General features: G+C 35.6%; 1 protein-coding gene across 3 annotated transcripts in view; it reads right to left on the minus strand.

Annotated features, from left to right (window-relative positions):
• The window catches only part of IL1RAPL2 (interleukin 1 receptor accessory protein like 2), a 1206855-nt gene that overhangs the window by 332622 nt on the left and 854026 nt on the right, over positions 1 to 20207 (minus strand). For all 3 annotated transcript variants that reach the window (XM_047716403.1, XM_047716406.1, XM_047716404.1), the window contains exon 5: positions 12517 to 12591. In XM_047716403.1, coding sequence (XP_047572359.1) covers positions 12517 to 12591 — 75 coding nt within the window. The remainder of the gene's footprint in view (positions 1 to 12516; positions 12592 to 20207) is intronic.

A 20207-nucleotide genomic window follows, 5' to 3' on the forward strand; every position in this document is an offset into this window, starting at 1 on the left:
TAGCTTTTCTTACCCCTTCAGTGCAACCGTTCTTGGTTTTGAGCTTGCTTGTGGTACCGTGAATTCTTATCTGAATTTTGGAGTTCTCATAAAGGTTTTTTAAACTGTTTGTTTTTGTTAAGTAATTTTTGTAGAGAGACAAGATCTGGTGCTTCCTATTCTACCAGCCTATTGATGTTTCCTCTAATGTTGTTTATCTCAATCACCTCAGCTAAATTCCAATCTCCCTAGCACCATATCTGCCCCTTAGTCATCTGTGTATCTCCATTGGACCTTACACACAGTTGATTTTCAATAAATGTCTTAGTGACTGGATGAGTCCTATCAACAATCTTAGTTAAGAATAAGAGGCCATTCCTAAAACTTTCATTAAATAGGCATAGGCATTCTTCTTTACCAAATAAGCCAAAGCAGACTCTTATTTCTAGATTCTTTAAGAAAGGCCTACACAGGGGCGCCTGGGTGGCTCAGTGGGTTAAAGCCTCTGCCTTTGGCTCAGATCATGATCCCAGGGTCCTGGGATCGAGCCCTGCATCGGGCTCTCTGCTCAGCAGGGAGCCTGCTTCCTCCTCTCTCTCTGCCTGCCTCTCTGCCTACCTGTAATCTCTGTCAAATAAATAAATAATCTTTAAAAAAAAAAAAGAAAGGCCTACACATTATCCAAATCCTAATTTTCATGATTTAATATTGTAAAGATTTAAAAATTTTCCTTATGGTTCAAATTTCTACTCAATCCTCTTCCCTACTGCAACCAACTAAGGAAGCAGTTGTAGACAGAGATTAGAAGCAAAGACTGAGAAGAAAGAAGATAATTAGTTTGAGAACTAGGAGAGCAGAGAATTCTAAGGAAAAAAGGAGGTGTCCATTATACATTGATTTATGTGCCAGACAAGGTTTAGCAATTAACTTTTTGGTGGTGCCAAAGGGTGTAATGGTCTTGAAAAGAAAGAGGCAATACAGGAAGATGTATAATTAGGTAATTATAAGAAGATATTTAAATAACTAGAGAAGCTTTAACAGAATTGTGGGATTGAAGTCAGATTTCAGTAAGATAAGAACTAAAGGAGGCATAGTAAAACAAATGTTCTACATAAACTTTTCAAACAACTGAGTGTGAATAGGAAAAAGAGAAATGAGATAGTGTACCTTGAAGAGAAAGCAGGAAAAGGAAAGTATTTTTAAGGAAAGTATTTTTAAACATGTATACTCATTTAGAATGGGTGGGGGAGTTTACTGTATTTATTATGGGACAAAATTTGAAAATGCAGTTGTAAGAGGGGGTAACTGAAGGTTAGGATAACATATGGGAAGGTGTAAAATAATAAATAAAGGTAGACAATTTAAATTTGGAAAGAGATAATTGTACCTTTTCTTCCTAGAATAGAGAAAAGGGGAAAAGAAAGGGCAAAAATGAAGAAATATTTTGAAATAGAATGGAAGAAAACTGAAGCATTTTATGTTGAATGGTCTTGGTCTGTTTCTTTTTTTTAAGATTTTATTTATTTAAGAGAAAGATAGAGATAAAAATAGAGAGAGAGAGAGAAAGAGAGAGAGCAGAGGTAGGAGCAGATGGAGAGGGACAAGCAGATGACTGATCACAGAACTCCACATGGGGCTGGACCCCATAACCCTGAAATCATGACCTGAGCTAAAATCAAGAGTCATATGCTTAACTGACTGACCATCCAGGTGCCCTTATTTATTTATTAGAGAAAAGAGAGAAGGAGGGAGTGGGGGGGTAGAGAACGTGAGATGGGCAGAAGGAGAGGGAGAGAGAGAATCTCCAACAGACTCCCCTCTGATCATGGAACCAAATGCGTGGCTTGATCCCAGGCCCCAGAGACTATGACCTGAGCCAAAATCAAGAGTTGGGCACCCCAGTCTTGGCTTGTTTCTTTAGTGACTTCAGATGTGACACCAGTTTCCAGATTTATAGAATTAAATAAGTTACACCAAGATTCCTTCTGCTGACATAAAGGCCACTGAAGAGTTGGAAGGCTGGTAAGAGTAGATTAAATACAAGTAAATGTTGCATATGAAGAAGACAAATGAAGGATGACTAATAGAATTATTCTATGACTAATAGAATTACATATACAGTCATAATGAAAGTGAAGTAGAAGGCTTAAAAGACACAACAGTCTAGTGGACTGTTAGAACCATGAACCTGCCTTTCATAAATGAGAAGTTCCATTTTTACTGAGCTATTTTTACACATTATTTGAAAGAAAGATCTTTCTTTCTCTCATCTTCTGCAAATTTTGACCTGTCCCCACTGCTATTGCCACCTTATTTGTTCTTTTGCCGGTCCTCTTTAAGAATTCTTTGCACTGGCTGGCTCAGTTGGTTATGTTCTGCCTTTGGCTCAAATCATGATCCCAGAGTCTTGGGATCTTGTCACACATCAAACTCCCTTCTCAGTGGAAGTCTGCTTCTCCCTCTCTCTTTCTGTCCCTCCACCCTGCTCATGCACTCTCTTTCTCTCTCTCTCAAATAAATAAATAAAATCTTTAAATTAAAAACATAAAAAATTTAAAAATAATTATTTTCCCATCAGAAGAATGTACAAACTAAAATCCTTGGAATCAACAAATAGCAGTAGAGAATAAACAAAAGCACAGAGTATCAATCTGCAGAGCTTAAGAGCTACTAGTTTAATATACTAAGTGGTCGGTCATGAGAAAATCTGTTCCTAGGTTAATAGGCTAATTACAAGGCTGAGAAAGGAAGTAGCAAAACAGCTAGTGGTGAGTAGATAGACCATTCTTGCTGTACATTCCTATATATAAAAGCAGAGCCAACAGTAATTCTGAGGTGTCTAATAATGATCGGGCTAATAATTATTTATTCATTACTGATACAGCAGATTCTTCACTAGTGTGTTCAGTTAAACTGCCTGTGGGTGTCACAAAGAAACTTAACCCCACACATGTCAGTGGTTAATAATGGTTCATCTTATTTTACAGTTTAAAGAAATTAATTAAATGGTGCCTGATATAAAAGCTTTGAGTCCTTGGAGAAGTATACTGCGTAAATATGATCTATCACTATTAAAATTAACCTTTCCTTTTCTGTGATTTTCCTATCCAGAATTAGCATAATTCTCTTCCTTTCCAAAGTATGTTCATTATCCCATAATTAAGGTAGGGGGTTTTCAAGTTGAGTCTTGACCAAAATTCCCTCTCCTCATTAAGAGGGTTTTATTCTACACATTCACAATCTTTTTTTCCTTTGCTTACTTATCACCACAATCAGCCTTGAGACACAAAATCGTTATCATTTCACCAAGTTAAAATGTTTTCAAATAGCTTAATTACACATAAACTAAAATAATCATTATAGCAATATGTGGACTCTGAACATATTTGCAACTAAGGAAATTAAACTATCTGAATTAGACCCTCAGTGGTCCAGAGAGCCTATTCTTGAAAACAAGTATCTAAGGCACCTGCACAATTTCAAAATAAAGAAGTTCCACAACTAATGAATCATTGAACATTATGGCAAAAACTAATGATGTGTTATACATTGGTTAATTGAATTTAGATTTAAAAATTAAAAAAATAAACAAGTTCCTGGTTTTACGCTGCATCTGTAAACAAAACCAAAGTGTACTTTTTGATATGATGCATACACTATTAATTCAACTTTCAAAATTCAGATATTGGCAAACACTATACTGTTTATATCAGAACATGGAGCACTAGGTGTTATATGCAAACAGTGAATCATGGAACACTACATCAAAAACTAATGATGTACTGTATGGTGACTAACATAACACAAACACACACACACACAAGAACTGGTCTTAGGTCAAGTTTGTCCTCTACTCTTTTTAGGGAGGTTCCTTTCTCACATAAGAAGTCTTAGACTGCATCCAATTGCTAAATGTGTCCTCTCCATCACCCAAAGCTCCAGTTCTTTCCAATTTTCTTTTTCAGGGGCTTTGCCCATGACAATACTTTCCTCTTGTGAAAATCAAATATCAACTCTTGTAGGTCTAACGTCACTGCCTTTGATCCTTCGCTATCCATTTGTTGCCTGATTTCTGATGGCTTTTTAGCCTTTGACTTTCTCATCTTACTAGAAACTCAAGATTGGTGTGTTCTTTGACCTGACCTATTTGTTCACAACTTTGCTAACACCTCGGCAAGGTCCAAGCTTCTAAGCTGCAGGTTGACTACACTATCAGACCTGGTTTTACAAACATCTGAGATTTACCTCCAGATCTCTTGCCCGACCCCCTTTTTGTGTTGATCCTGATCTACTATTGTCAACCATAATAATACAGAGATATTTGGAGTAAAGGTGATAAGGGAAGTGGTATGATTTCTGGTCTTCTCTAAATTACAGCAAAACATGTGTCTATTAACAGGACCAGATATTTATATATCACTCCTGATACCTCTAAGTAATTTGTGGAAAGAACTATTTCTAAGGGAACAAAAGGTTTTCCAAAGTTTAAGCCATATCTATACAAATAAAGTGTAGAGAATAATTAAGGGAATTATCTAAATGATGCAAAGGCACTCTTCTTCCTCAATTATGAGAACACTTAAAGGTGGTTTATGTATGAACTAGCCAGATGATATTTATCTCACTTTTCTACAGGTATACCATAATATAAAATGCACTTTTATTTGTATAAAATAAGACATTTGAGTTGGAAGGGTCTAAATTGTTTTATCCCCCAGTTCATGTTGGATGTTTAAACATAGAACGTGTAGTTTTATTTTTTCCCTCTTCAGATATTAAAAAAAAATATCCATTACCCAATAACTAAAATGGATTAGAAGACAGAACTACTAAAAAGTACTATAAAGATGACGGCATTGATATCAATACAAACAGAGCACATTGTTAGAGAATAACGTCTTCATTTGATATATGTTCCTAATAAATTCCAAAAGCAGAGAGCTCCCTAATTTTTTAGTTTTTAATCTGTATTTCCCATCCTTGAATGACACATGAATTTCTTAATATTTCTTCAGATGCTGGAGTATATGCAGCTTTCTAACCATTTAAATGTACATCCCTCAAGAAACTTTTCTGTATGGCCTTGCACTTCATAGCCAGTTTTCAGGTATGTCTGCAGCTTTTGCATTAGTTTGCCATTTGAAAAAGTGTTTTGTCCTAAGTTACAAATGTAAAAAAAGAAAAAAAAAAGAAAAAAAATGTAAAAAAAGTCAACATAATGCTCTCTTGCTCATTTTTATTTTTCCACTGAATCAATTCGCACTCAATACCCTTTGAACTTATTCATATAGAACCACTCACTTTCTGTCTAAAAATCTATTTTTTATAAAAAGGGAACAGAAGTAAACTAGTGCAAGAAGACTGAGTAAAAAGTAGTAATAACATTAATGTGTATTTTGTGTAAATGTTAAGAATGCCAGCTTAGGCCTCACTATTTACGAAGTGCTTACTAGCTTCGGTAACTTATATATGACTTCTCTGAGGCCAATCTCCTCATTTAAAAAATGGAGCATAAGAAATAACACAGAGGACCTTAGGAGAAGGAAAGCAAAAGTAAATTGGGGGAACTCGGAGCGGGAGAAGAACCAGGAGAGACCATGGACTCTGAGAAACAAACTGAGGGTTTTGGAGGGGAGGGGGATGATGGGTTAGGTGAACCTGGTGGTGGGCATTAAGGAGGGCATGTCTTGCATGGAGCACTGGGTGTGGTGCATAAACAATGAATCTTGGAACACTGAAAAAAATAAAACAAAATCTAAAAAATAATAAAAGAAATAAAAAGTGGGCCATAGACATTTCTTCAATGAAGACATACAAATGGCAAATAAGCACACAAAAAAATGTTTAGTATCATTAGCCATTAGGGAAATGCAAACCAAAACCACAATGAGATACCACTACTACAAACCCAGTAGGATAAATACTATTTTTTTAAAAAGTGGGAAACAGCAATTGCAGGGTCATAGGGAAGTTCTATTTTTAATTTCTTGAGGAATCTCCACACTGTTCTCCAAAGAGGCTGCACCAAATTGCATTCCCACCAACAGTGTAAGAAGGTTCCCCTTTCTCCACATCCCCTCCAACACATGTTGTTTCCTGTCTTGCTAATTTTGTCCATTCTAACTGGTATAAGGTGATATCTCTTCCCTATGACCCTGCAATTGCACTACTGGGTATTTACCCCAAAGATACAGATGTAGTGAAAAGAAGGGCCATCTGTACCCCAATGTTTATAGCAGCAATGGCCACGGTTGCCAAACTGTGGAAAGAACCAAGATGCCCTTCAACGGACGAATGGATAAGGAAGATGTGGTCCATATACACTATGGAGTATTATGCCTCCATCAGAAAGGATGAATACCCAACTTTTGTAGCAACATGGACGGGACTAGAAGAGATTATGCTGAGTGAAATAAGTCAAGCAGAGAGAGTCAATTATCAAATGGTTTCACTTATTTGTGGAGCATAACAAATAGCATGGAGGACATGGGGAGTTAGGAAAAGGGAGTTGGGGGAAATTGGAAGGGGAGGTGAACAATGAGAGACTATGGACTCTGAAAAACAATCTGAAAGGTTTGAAGAGGTGGGGGGGTGGGAGGTTGGGGGAACCAGGTGGTGGGTATTAGAGAGGGCACGGATTGCATGGAGCACTGGGTGTGGTACAAAAACAATGAATACTGTTATGCTGAAAATAAATTAAAAAAAATGATTTTAAAAAGTGGGAAACAGCAACTGTTGGCAAGGTTGTGAAGAGATTGGAAGTTTGTGCATTTCTGTTGGGAATGTAAAATGGTGCAGTTGCTTTAGTAAAAGATCTGGCAGTTCATCAAAAGATTAAATATAGAGTGGCCATATAGCCCAACAATTCTACACTCTATATATAACCTAAAATGATAACATATGTTCACACAAAAATTTATACACTAATGTGTGTAGCAGCATTATATATAATAGCTGAACAATGGAAACACCCAAAATGTACAAACATTTTGTACATGGGGACATGGGGAAACACCCAAAAGTGTAGGAGGAGTACACAAAAATACAAAATGTACAAAAAAGTATACAAAAATACAAAGAATTCAAAGAAATCCCTTGCTACCACCATTAGATCCACAATACATATACCAAATCATTACTCAAGCTAATGAAATTATCATGTATTGCTATTTTATATTGATAGTAATTCTGGCTTGACATTTTCACTCAATTGGTTGGTGACTTGCTTTGGATTGTTTGTTCTATGATAACATTAGAAAGAGTTGACTAATTTTGCTAAACTGACGAGATGCAAGGGTATCTTAAGTTTCCATTTTTAGGGGCACCTGGGTGGCTCAAGGGTTAAGAATCTGCCTTCAGCTCAGGTCATGATCCCAAGGTCCCAGGATCCAGCCACACATATGGCTCCCTGTTCAATAGGGAGTCTGTTCCTCCCTCTCCTTCTACTCCATCCCCCATGCTTTCTTTCTCTCACTGTCTCTCAAATAAGTAAATAAAATCTTCAAAAAAAAAGTTTCCATTCTCAACATTGCCATATTGAAGCAAATGATGGATAATTTATTATTTAAAAAGGTTATATCTTTTGTAATTTTTAATTATTTTCATGTAAATTTAGTACTTTGGGTTAAGGTTACAACGATATAACATTGGCTAAAAAAAAGTGTAGAGCTGTTAATTTATGAGGTCTTCCCACAAAAATAGTCACTCTCCCTTTTCCCATCTCTGTTTTGGCAGTTATCATATTGCACTGTAATTCTGCTTCCACATCTGTTTTCCCCAGTAGACTGAGAATACCTTAAGGTCAAGGATCTCATTTTATTCACCTCTATATCCCCAGGATCTAACACTGTATTTGACATTTGTTAAGAACACAAAAATTGTTTCTATGTAAATAAAGTTTTAAAAAGATAGACTTGGTTAAACAGCTCATTTCCTATTTCAAGGCTTCAATTAGTTACTTATTTTTGCTTTATAGTCTTGAGTACTGCATTAAATATTATATTTTGCTTTATTCCTTCATAGAGGCTTTTACAGTAGTCTCTTAAAACTAATACAATTTTCAGTAGAAACTGATATGCTGGTGAAATCTATTTCTGATGAAGATTAACATTCCTTTACACACAGAGAAAGTTTGAACCGGTAGCACATAACACAGTCATTAAATATGAATTTGAATAGCCTGTAATAGTAAGATAAATTCTGAATGAGAATAGAAGAGAATCTTTAATACTGGATCAGATTTATCTACAGATGACTTTTTTTTTTTTTTTGAAACATCTGCGGTATTCAATTAGCTTGGACTGTCCCACTGGTCTGAGTTTTTCTGATAAACTTTAAGCCCCCAAAACTTCTTTTTGACTCTTTGACACAAAAAGAGAAAGCAAACAGTGTTCATATTTCTTTCTGCATAACACTGACTGGTTTATTTTAAGTCTTAGGACATTTAAAAAAATTATCATCATCAATGAGAAGAACAAGTTACATTTCTAAATTTATCTTCAATTGAAATTAGATGTCAAAAAAAAGAAATTAGATGTCAGATCTCAAGTCTTTTCATGCACATTTATTCATGGCTTTTCAAAGCTTCTAAGAGCCTGTTAATTCATAAAGCATGCCTTTAAGTTCTATAATAAAACCAAAAAAACCCAAAAAACAGTATCCAAAGAAGGGTCTACCTAGCATCAATACATTCCAAGTAGGACACATGTTGTTATGGTGTTTCAATACTTTGATATTAAAGTGTAATATGAATTAATACACTGTAATACAGTGCTATTTTTTCTTAGAAAATTTGAAAATATTTTTACTTTCAACTACCAAAAAAAGACAATGCTGATATAGTAAAAGTTTATTTATCAAATTCAAACAAAATTTACCTTCACAGTAAGAAAATAGAGGAAAATAGGACCAAATAGGACTTTTTGTGTATTTTGTACATTGCTTTTGTCTATATATGTCATATATTACTAGATGCAGCTGTAGCAGAATAGGCTTGCTTTGTGAGAGCAATAGTTTTCATATTACTTTGTTAAGAATGTGTTTATCATTTCAAAATATATGGTTATTTGGTTAAGATTAATCTTCTTTCAGGATTACAATCTGAATACAATTTAACAACAACTAAACTATCATTACTATGTCAGCAAAAAGTATGTAAATTTCTGCAACAGTGTGGATGACTAATGGATTACACTACAGAAAAGAGAAAGTCAAGATGTTTATTTTCCTCTAGAGGCACAACAAAATATCTGCCGTGATGCCAATCATGCACAAAAAATATTCATTTCTACTGAAAAATTTTATTTACTTGATTATCTTTACAAATATGCAGAAATGAGAACTTAGTATAACCCTCAACAGACACATAAATAATTATTCCAGACCACATTTTCTAAAACTATCTTAGAGCTAATACTCAAGTATTTCCCACAATATTTCTCATTTTGCATAAAATGCCTGCATGGGATTCTTGTCCATAGGGAAAATGGAATTTACAATGTTTTTTAAAAAAAATAATGTTTGTTTTAGGTAACTATTGTTATTTAACAAACTACCTTAGCAGCTAATGACAATAATTTTATTTTGCTCATTATTTTGGGGGTTAGAAATATGAGAACAGTTTACCTTAATGGTTTGTCCCTGAACTACATGGCATAAGCCAGGGTAGCTGGATCCACTTCCAACATGGCTTCTTCACTTACCAGCCTTGAAGCTCATTGGCCTCTTTTTCTTCAAATGGTGCCCCATCCTCTAGCGCTTCTCCATGTGGTTTGAGCTTCTCATAGCATAGTAGTTTCAGAGAAGACAAAGAGACCTGAAGAGAAGCTGCAAGGCTTCCTTTGATCCAGTCTCCAGAATTCTAGGATACCACTTCTACCATACTCTATTGATCAATCATGTTCCTAAGGCCATCTTGAATTCAAGGGGAAAGGGTTGATAAACTATGTTTAGGTGGTAAGATAGCAAAAAATCTGTGGCCAACTTGAATAGAATGCTGTGTCAAATTTTAGGTATGGAGGTTTGGGAAACTTGAACTTGGTAATGTGCTTAGCCATTTGAATTGGATTGTTCTTTGGTACTTTTGCTTTTTGTTCTAATCTGAGGATGTCTAGAGCTGAATTTTCCTAATGAACTTTAAAAAAAAGGAAGAGGGGCACCTGGGTGGCTCAGTGGGTTAAGCCTCCGCCTTCTGCCCAGTCATGATTCCAGGGTCCTGGGATCAAGCCCTGCATGGGGCTCTCTGCTCAGCAGGGAGTCTGCTTCGCCTCTCTCTTTCTGCCTGCCTCTCTGCTTACTTGTGATCTCTGTCTCTGTCAAATAAATAAATAAAATCTTAAGAAATGTAGAAAAATAATTTCCAAAAGTTTTCATGATCTTACTGAATTCTGAAAGTTTTTCAGATATAAATAGGGACATCCAATCACTCCAATTATTTATCTCTCTTTTTTGCACTTGTGGCTTCTAAACTTTCTGACTGCAGAACTCCCACTGACACTGAGGAGCTCTCTGACATTTATAGTGCTCCTAACACCACCTTACTATTGAGGCATAAGTCTAAGTTACAAAATGACACTCAGGTGTGAATAAATGATGCTAGATAAATATGTAGAAAAGTTAAAATCACCTAAAATTAACCAGTTTTGTGCTCTTTCAAATGCCAAAGATCTGGTTTAGCTGATTTGGTTTTCTTTTGCCTCAATTATACAGTTGCTTTAGCATTTTAGAGAAATAGTCTTTCGGGATGAAAAATGGGCAGGCCTTCATCTTTCTGTCAAAAAAGTTGCCTCCAAACTCTGTCACAAACTAAAAACTGAAAAGTTCAGCCTTGCACTTAATGCAAATTGAAAGCAAATCACTTTAGTGATTTTACAGGGTGATGGTGGTGGGCTATTTTGGCACATATACCTATGTTGAAATATACATTTATACCAAGCATACATCTTAGAGATGTCCTAAATAGCATATATAATTGCTGTACCCAGTGAATCTGTGTGAAATATACCCCCTACAATGGTCTCTCTCCTTGCTTTCGACCAGTACTCCTCTAACATTTTTATTAAGGCTTGACTAATAGCAGAGGTGAATGAAGAAGTATCTCACTGATGGGCTACAAACACAAAATTTGAGATAGTTGTGTAAAATATGAAAATAATTTATCCACTTGAACCTTCATGAAAACTAATGATATAAGATCATCTTTTGGTTCATGTAATTGCTGGCAAACTACAGAGTTCGACTTGAGGTATTTTCATCCCAGTATTGGTGGAAAGATGTAAGCAAAAATTACCGAGGGTATGTGTCTGCACATCTAGATTTGGCTATAACAAAATGTAATACGAAATAATAGAAGTGGTGGCAGGGGGATAACCATACCCTAATACATCAACATTAGCTACAAAATATTCACTATTTCCACAATCCATTACTAACATGTTTCTTTTCTTTTGTTTGTTTATTTTAAAATACTTAACTTTGGTACTTCACACTGGTGGGCTACATTACCTACAATGTGCTATATTTCCTTTTGGAAATATAAACAAATTCTTAGGAATGTAATTTTCTCTCATCTATTCTCAAGGTAGAAGTAAGCCTCTAACAGTCCAAATTGTATTGGAAAGATCAAAAGTTAAGTAAAACATCTTCCAAAGTAGGTGAAATATTGGGGCAATTCATCTTCCTTGGCTATACAATTGGTAGGTACCGCTACGGTCACAGATTTCAATAAATCATATACCCAAAATAAACCTAATGCATTTCTGGCATATTTGCTCACTTCTCTTGCTTCAAACTGAAGAAATTCTGAGAATTGAAGAATAGAATGAAACCCAAGGTAGGTAAAAGCTCACAAATATTGAAGTACATGGTTTAGAGTAAAGGCTGTGGTGTGGAAGAGATACTAACAGTCTTTTGAATCTCAAGCTCACAGTTCTTAAAACATACCGATTACTGGTACAGACTCAAAAGGAAGGCTCAACACCTTGTGTCCTTATTTGAGTCTGTAAAAAACATTAGCACCAATAAAACATCTTGTTACTTTTACCAACACTCTATGATTCATAAATATTCAGGACCTCAACCTAAATACAAGTTTTAAACAGCCCTGGATTCTGCCATTGGGAATAAAATTATCACATCATTTTAAGGATTGTACTGAGGGGCTCTTTTATTTTAAAAATTGCTGTTCTCCAGGAGTTAATGTTCACTAAATGAAAATTTTGGCCGACAAACATGAAAAGTCTTTTGTACCAATCACCAATGCATGACATCTATGTCTCTATCAATCACAGAGTTAAAAAGCTCTATCCTATAGCACACTTAATACCTAGTGTAACCACTTAGTATTACAATTCCCTGATGCAATACAAACTCATTTCCTTTAACTGCTATTTCACTGAACCCAAGGCTTATAAATGAGCAGACACAAATTGATTTGCATGTAATAACAGTGGCAATAAACCTTTCCTGGTTCATGCAATCTTCCCCCATCTGTTAGCAGAGAACAAGTTTAGGATCTATTATTCCCAGAAGGGGACTTACCCAGCTGGACATCTATAACACTTGGCTTATTCTCCATGGGGAACAATGGCTTGGGAGGCTTGTCTGTGAGTAAAGCTGGAAGAGAAAGTGAAAGAAAGTAATGGGAAAACTGAGATAAATTACAAGATAAGAAAGATTCTATAATGGATGATATTTAATGTTTGTAGACTTGATGGTGTGTAAACATTTATTAGATAGTGTTCTTACTTGAGTTGTTACTCTATCCACACAATATCCATTTTCCAGCATATTTAGAGCACCATTGATTCACTGTAAATAGGCCATTTCAATAGCTACACTTTCAAACAAGATCAAACAAATGGACTACTTTGAGTAATTTTATAAGCTTGTAAGTATAAATAAATATAGATTTATTTATTTAATTTTTTTCAGTGATCCAAAATTCATTTTTTATGCACCACACCCAGTGCTACATGCAATATGTGCCCTCCTTAATACCCACCACCAGGCTCATCCAACTTCCCACCCCCTTCCCCTCCCAAACCCTCAGTTTGTTTATCAGAGTCTACAGTCTCTCATGGTTTGTCTCCCCCTCCGATTGCCCCCAACTCACTTCTCCTCTCCTTCTCCCAATGTCCTCCATGTTATTCCTTATGCTCCATAAGTAAGTGAAACCATGATACTTGACTCTTTCTGCTTATTTCACTCAGCCTAATCTCTTCAAGTAAAATCAGGTAAATATTAAATCTCCATATGTACTTTATGGTACCAAATATTCTTAATAAAATACAACCCTAATAGACATTTCTGGTGGATTGAACCTTCTACACCTCTGAATCTTGCCCAATTCCCCACTCAGTCTCTGAAACATATAACACTGATATTTCATTAGGATAACGATTAAAAATGTTGATTGAACATCTTTTGTCCACCAAGTCCTGTGCTAAGTGCTAAGGGAAAAGGAAGTAAAGTCTTCATATTTACCCTCAATTTATAATCTAGGACTATGAACCAAAGTTAGCCCATCAAAATAAACAGATAATAGAACAAAGACTACCATCTAGTGAAAAACTGTAGCTTTTGAGCCATAAGACTATATGTGGTAAAGGAATGAGGAGAGGCGAGGTCAATATTGGCTGGCAGAGTTGGGGAAAGTTTCCTGAAGGAAATGGGTCTTCACATAAACCTTAAAGAATGGGAAAGATTTGGAAATGTAGAGAGTAAGGAAGAAGAAATGAAGGAAAGGAAACACAAACCAAGGAAAAGAGGTAGAACTTAGAACATAATGTGACTAGAAGAAAATGATCTGGTGAGAAGGAGCTGGGTGGGGTAGAGTAAAGAGCAAGTTGCTCATGATGTAGAGTAATTAGAAATGAAAAAAAGATAGGATGGAACTTAATTCTGGTGGATCCTGAGAAATATGCAGAGGAATTTGGACATGATGTAGTAACTATAAGAACATTGTAGATTCCTGGAACTATAGCAACAAAAGACTCAAGGGAAGTGCTATCTAAAGATGATTGGCTTCCTATATAGGATGGGTTGGAGGAGAACAAAAACAGCTTAGAGTATTCAGTAATAACACAGTAGTGCAGGGCGGGGGTGAAAGGGGATGAAAAGTCATTAATGGTAGAGTCTGGGAAAATTTTTAAAAAGGCAAATTTGAGAGGCACCTGGAAGAAAGAAATGAGAGCACTTGGCACACAGATACAAAATGGTTTATGACAACCCTTGTATCAATCTTTATTTATGTCCTGAATTCTTTTAAACTATTCCCATATTTATGTCTTGCTTCAACTGTCCAACTGGACTCTTACCTATTAAAGGGATAAGTTTTATATGTCTTTGTAATTCACAGGAGACATAGAATAGAGCTGGGCATGTAAGAGATCATTAAACCATGATTAATCAGCTGGCATAGGAATTCTGTGCTGACATGAGAAAAGTTCATCTCATATTTATAAGGTTATTTAGAAGAGAAAAAGAAACATAAGCTTATCAGATGACAGATAAGATAAGGGAATATATAAATTTGTTGAGATGCCCAAAATAGTTGTTGATAATAAACATACATACTTAGAAATTCATTTAGAAAAGAGCTCTATATTGCATCAGCTTTATCTTTCTGATATACAAATTGCTTGAAATGAGAAAATTTTAGTGATTTTTTCTTATTTTTCCAACTAATTTTTACTGATGGAATACAATACATCTTGTCCTTATTCAATCAAATATATTTCATCTAACTTGGTACAAAAATAGACACATGGGTCAACAGAACAGAATAGAAAACCCAGAAATAAGCCCACATCTATATCATCAATTAACCTTCAATAAAGCAGGAAAGACTATCCAATGTGAAAAAGAAAGACTTAACACATAGTGTTGGGAAAACTGGACAGCAACATGCAAAAGAATGAAAACTGGACTTTATTACCCTGTACAAAAAAATAAGTTTAAAATGGATGAAAGACTTAAATGTGAAAGAGGAAACCATCAAAATCCTAGAGGAGAACACAGGTAGTAACCTTTGTGATATCAGCCAAAGTAACTTCTTAGTAGATATGTATCCCGAGGCAAGGGGAAAAAAAATAAACTATTGGGATTTCATCAAAATAAAAAGCTTCTGTGTAGCAAAGGAAATAATCAAAAGAACTAAAAGGCGGCCTCCAGAATAGAGAAGATATTTTAAAATGACAGATCTGATAACGGGTTAGTATCCAAAATATATAAAGAACTTAAAAAACTCAACACCCAAAAAAACCCAAATAATCTAATTAAAAATGGGCAGAAGACATGAATAGACAATTTTGCAAAGCAGACATCCAAATGGCCAACAGACACATGAAAAGGTGCTCAACATCACTCATCATCACAGAAATACAAATCAAAACTGTAATGATATGTCACCTCACAGCTGTCAGAATGGCTAAAATCAACAATACAAGAAACAAGAGGAGCTGGCAAGGATGTGGAAAAAGGGGAACTCTCTTGCACTGTTGGTGGGAATGCAAATTGGTGCAGCCACTCTGGAAAACAGTATGGAGGCTCCTCAAAAAATTAAAAATGAAAAAACCTGGGGCACCTGGTTGGCTCACTCAGGGGAGCAGGTGACTTTTGATCTTGGGGTCAAGGATTTGAGCCCCACATTGGATGTAGAGATTACTTAAAGAAATAAATAAACTTAAGAAGCAAAAGAACTATCTTATGATCCAGCAATTGCACTACTGGGTGGTTACCCAAAACATACAAAAATAGTAATTCAAAGGGATACATATACCCTAGTGTTTACCCCAGCATTATCTACAATAGCCAAACTATGGAAACAGCCTGAGTGTCCATCAACTGATGAATGAATACATGCCTGTGTATGTGTGCACGTGCGTGCACACACACACACACAAATATTACTCAGCCATAAAAAAGACTGAAATCATGGCATTTACAACAACATGGATGGAGCTAGAGAGTATTATGCTAAGCAAAACAAATCAGTTGGAGAAAGACAAATACCATATGATTTCACTCATATGTGGAATTTAAGAAACAAAACAAATGAACAAAGAGGGAAAAAAGAGAGAGGGAGGCAAACTAAGAAACAGACTCTTAACTATAGAGAACAAACTGATGGCTACCAGAAGGGAGGTGGGTGTGGGGATGGGTGAAATAGATGGTGGGGATTAAGGAATGCACTTGTTGCTATGAGCTGATTTGAGCATGTGGACAAACACACAAATATAATATCTATATTTTCATTCCTTAAATATTTCAGTTACCCTTAACAATCTGATATTAAAATATTATTTGAAACATAAAGGATATAATTAAAACAAAATTTAAGTATTTGAATTTAAAATCCAGCCATAGAAGGTATTTGATTTTGTTGTTGTTTGCTACTGTTTGTAATAGCAAAATATTGAAAACAACCAAAATATCCATCCATAAGACAGTATTAAATAATATGGTGCTTTCATATAATGATATATTATGATGCAGATGTTTAAAATATTAGATAAATCTGTACATCTGTTATACGAAGATCTCTAAGATATACTGTTCAACAGTGTGCACAGCATACTATCTTTTGTGTAAAAAGAAAGCTATATGTGTGTGCTATGTACCCATCTGTATGCACATATAAAAATGTTTAAGTATGGAATATTTCTGAATGGATACATGTAAAACTGATAACAATGATATCCTCTGAAGAAAGGAACTGGGTGGCTGAAGAATGGTAGAGAGGGTAAGGACAGTATGGTCAGGGAGAGGAAAATTTAATTTTCACTATACACTTTTTCTACATTTTGAACAACATGAATGTATTGTGTATTCAAACATTAATAAAATTAAAATTAAAATCTAGCCACATACAATTTATTAAAAATAATTTTGATTTCTTTGTAGAATTATTCTCAATTTGCTTTACACATCTCTTCCTGTCGCTTTCCCTGCTTGTACTCTCTCTCTGCCAAATAAATAAAATCGTAAAAAAATATATTCCATGCTCAAAGATGAATATCTTCTTTAAATTTTTATTTTTTTTAATTTCTTTTCAGTGTTCCAGAATTCATTGTTTATGCATCACACCCAGTGCTACATGCAATACATGCCCTCCTTAATACCCACCACCAGGCTCACCCAACCTCTCACCCCCCTCTCCTCCAAAACCCTCAGTTTGTTTCTCAGAGTCCACAGTCTCTCGTGGTTCATCTCCCCCTCCAATTTCCCCCAACTCACTTCTCTTCATCTCCCCATGTCCACTGTGTAATTCCTTATGCTCCACAAATAAGTGAAACCATATGATAATTGACTCTCTCTGCTTGACTTATTTCACTCAGCATAATCTCTTCCAGGCCTGTCCATGTTGATACAAAAGTTGGGTATTCATCCTTTCTGATGGAGGCATAAGACTCCATAGTATATATGGACCATTTCTTCTTTATCCATTCATCTGTTATAGGGCATATTGGTTCTTTCCACAGTTTGGCGACTGTGGCCATTGTGGCTATGAACATTGGGGTACAGATGGCCCTTCTTTTCACTACATCTGTATTCAAAGATGAATATCTTGTTCAATCCTTATCAGGACATGAATTTGGAGTCATTGTTGTCCCTCATCCTTACCTTCTGCTATGGACTATGGATATATTTAGCCTGATTTCATTATTGTTAAGTGTCAATTACTGATAATAAATGTCAATTTATTAATAGAAATGATAATTTTAAATGCCTTACATTTATAGGCGGTTCATAATTTTCAAAAAGTGTTTTCAGACACATTAGCGCATGTGATCTACATAATGACCTTGGAAATTAAGGAAGACAGCTAGCTACAATTATGGCCAATTTAGAGATGAAGCTAAACGAAGCTTACATTGTCTCATTTGGTGCCCCCTTGTGACCAAAAACCCCCATTTACAGAACTGCAAGGAGGCATTTAAGTTGTAGGCAGAAGACAGGTACAAATGCTCAATACTGAATGAATGGTTTTAGCCTCTTTGACTACACACTAACCCAAGGTTCCTAGGCCAGTGGGAGTGGCTTGGTGGCAAACAGTCAACAGAGACATGATTCCTGTAGGACATTCCACACACATACATTTTTTCCCTAAACCCATGAATGAAAGGGGATGAATTTACATTTACCTTAACACATCCCAGTGGGATATATGGGTGTGGAGCCTCATTAAATTCTAATATCATGTCTAGGACTGGGAATTGCCAAGAAGTGCAGGACATTTGTGATGATAAAACAGCAACTGCAGCAGTTCATCTGGATCCTGACCACCAGCTCAGAGACAAATCTATCAGCACCCAGTGTAATTACAGCATTTGCAGATTAGGTAGAGAAGCTGCCATGGACAGACAAGTTCATTTCTTTATTCTCTTTAAAAATATCATTTGAAATTAAGTTACTATTTGAGAAATGAAAGGGGAGAACTGTCAATACCCAGGCCCCTAAACCAGAGTGAAGATTTACAATTTTATTAGAAAACTTATCCAGGACCACTACAGGGACTAATTTTGGGTCTGTGCTAGTCTTTGAATTTGCTGCTCAAGCTTCAAGTTTTGGCTGAAACAAGGAGAGCAAGCAATGCAGTTTGGTACTAATGTTTCACTCCTCCCCTGCATTTCCCTCTATAGCTGCTTATGTTTAATTATCCTTAAATGTAATTGCTCTACTGATTATACCATGACAGTAGTCTTAATGTGCTAATGAAACTATTACTGTTTCTGCCTGCTTCTTCATAGAGCTAAGTTTTATGCATTTGACACTAACTTTCCTGAGGAGAATTAGCTCTCTTTTTTCTATTATAAGTAAAGTTTGTGTATACATGTACAATTAATTGGTTGGACTGAAATGATCAGACAATTTCAATGAACACAGTATAAAAAAATCAATAGAATTAGTTGTTTGATTGAAAAAATCGGTTTAGTTGACTATATAGCCTAAGTGCTACATACTGTTATAAGTTTCATTGTCCTCTTTTATTGTTAAATTGTTTGTTTAAATAGACTTGCCAGAGAACCAAGTGGGAGGAAGTAGTATAACTATATGCAAAGGACATTAAGTGTATGAACACGCTAGGATCATAAAGTAACTCATTAGTTTCTATGAATGAAGCCATTATGGAATGTGTATGTTAAGGTTAATGAAATGGATCCCTCCAAATCCATTCAACACACCAACACTGAAATGACATTCTAAAATCACTATTTTCATCAGAACATTTAACGACTGAAAAATCTACCAATGTTTCCTATATTTACAGAGGATAAAATCTGAAACTGTCATCTGGGACTATAAAGAAAGCCAAGTATAGGTTTTTTAAAAACCTTCCTGTCTTTTTACCCCTCTTCTACTTTATCAATGAGAGGTTCAAATTACTTTCCTCATTTGCCCCTTAACACATTGCATTAATTTCCAACTCTGCATCTTGGCTTAAACACTTTCCCTAAGCTTGAAAACAAATAACAGTTCCCATAATTATTAATTTGGCATCTACCCTGTGTTAAGCTTTGTTCTAAGGCATTTACTACATTTTACAAATAACTTTCCTAAAGTCAAGCAGTTTTGGATTGTAAAGCAGAGATCTCAAGTGAGTTTTATCTGATTTCACCGTGGCCACAATGCTTCTCTAAGAACTTTACCGTGGGGGGGCACCTGGGTGGCTCAGTGGGTTAAGCCTCTGGCTTCAGCTCAGGGTCCTGGGATCGAGCCCCGCTTCGGGCTGTCTGCTCAGCAGGGAGCCTGCTTCCCCTCCTTTTTCTGCCTGCCTCTCTGCCTACTTGTGATCTCTCTTCCTCTGTCAAATAAATTAAAAATATCTAAAAAAAAAAAAAAAGAACTTTACCTTGGTTTTTGCCATCCCAAGTCTTATCCAACCTCTAAAATCTAGTCCTCCTTTTTCCAGAAAACCTCCCTGAAAAAAAGCCCAAGCTAACCTTTACTATCTCTGGTTTGATGGAAAATGGAATACTAAAACATTTACTATTTCTTTGAACCACTTATTTGGTTCATAGCATACACCACTTTGACTACAAATTAAACTTCACTTTAGATGGGTATGTCTAATCTCCCTAACTAGATTTTTATGCTCCTGGAAGACAAGTATAACTCAGAAATTAAGATAGTGTCTGACATTTTGTAACAAATAATCACAATCTCAAAATTAATTTTCATATGATATTATTTCTCTAAAGTCAGATGCTTTCCATAGTATCCTTCGG

Source organism: Lutra lutra, chromosome X (assembly GCF_902655055.1).
Source record: "Lutra lutra chromosome X, mLutLut1.2, whole genome shotgun sequence".
In the NCBI taxonomy this organism is placed as follows: domain Eukaryota; kingdom Metazoa; phylum Chordata; class Mammalia; order Carnivora; family Mustelidae; genus Lutra; species Lutra lutra.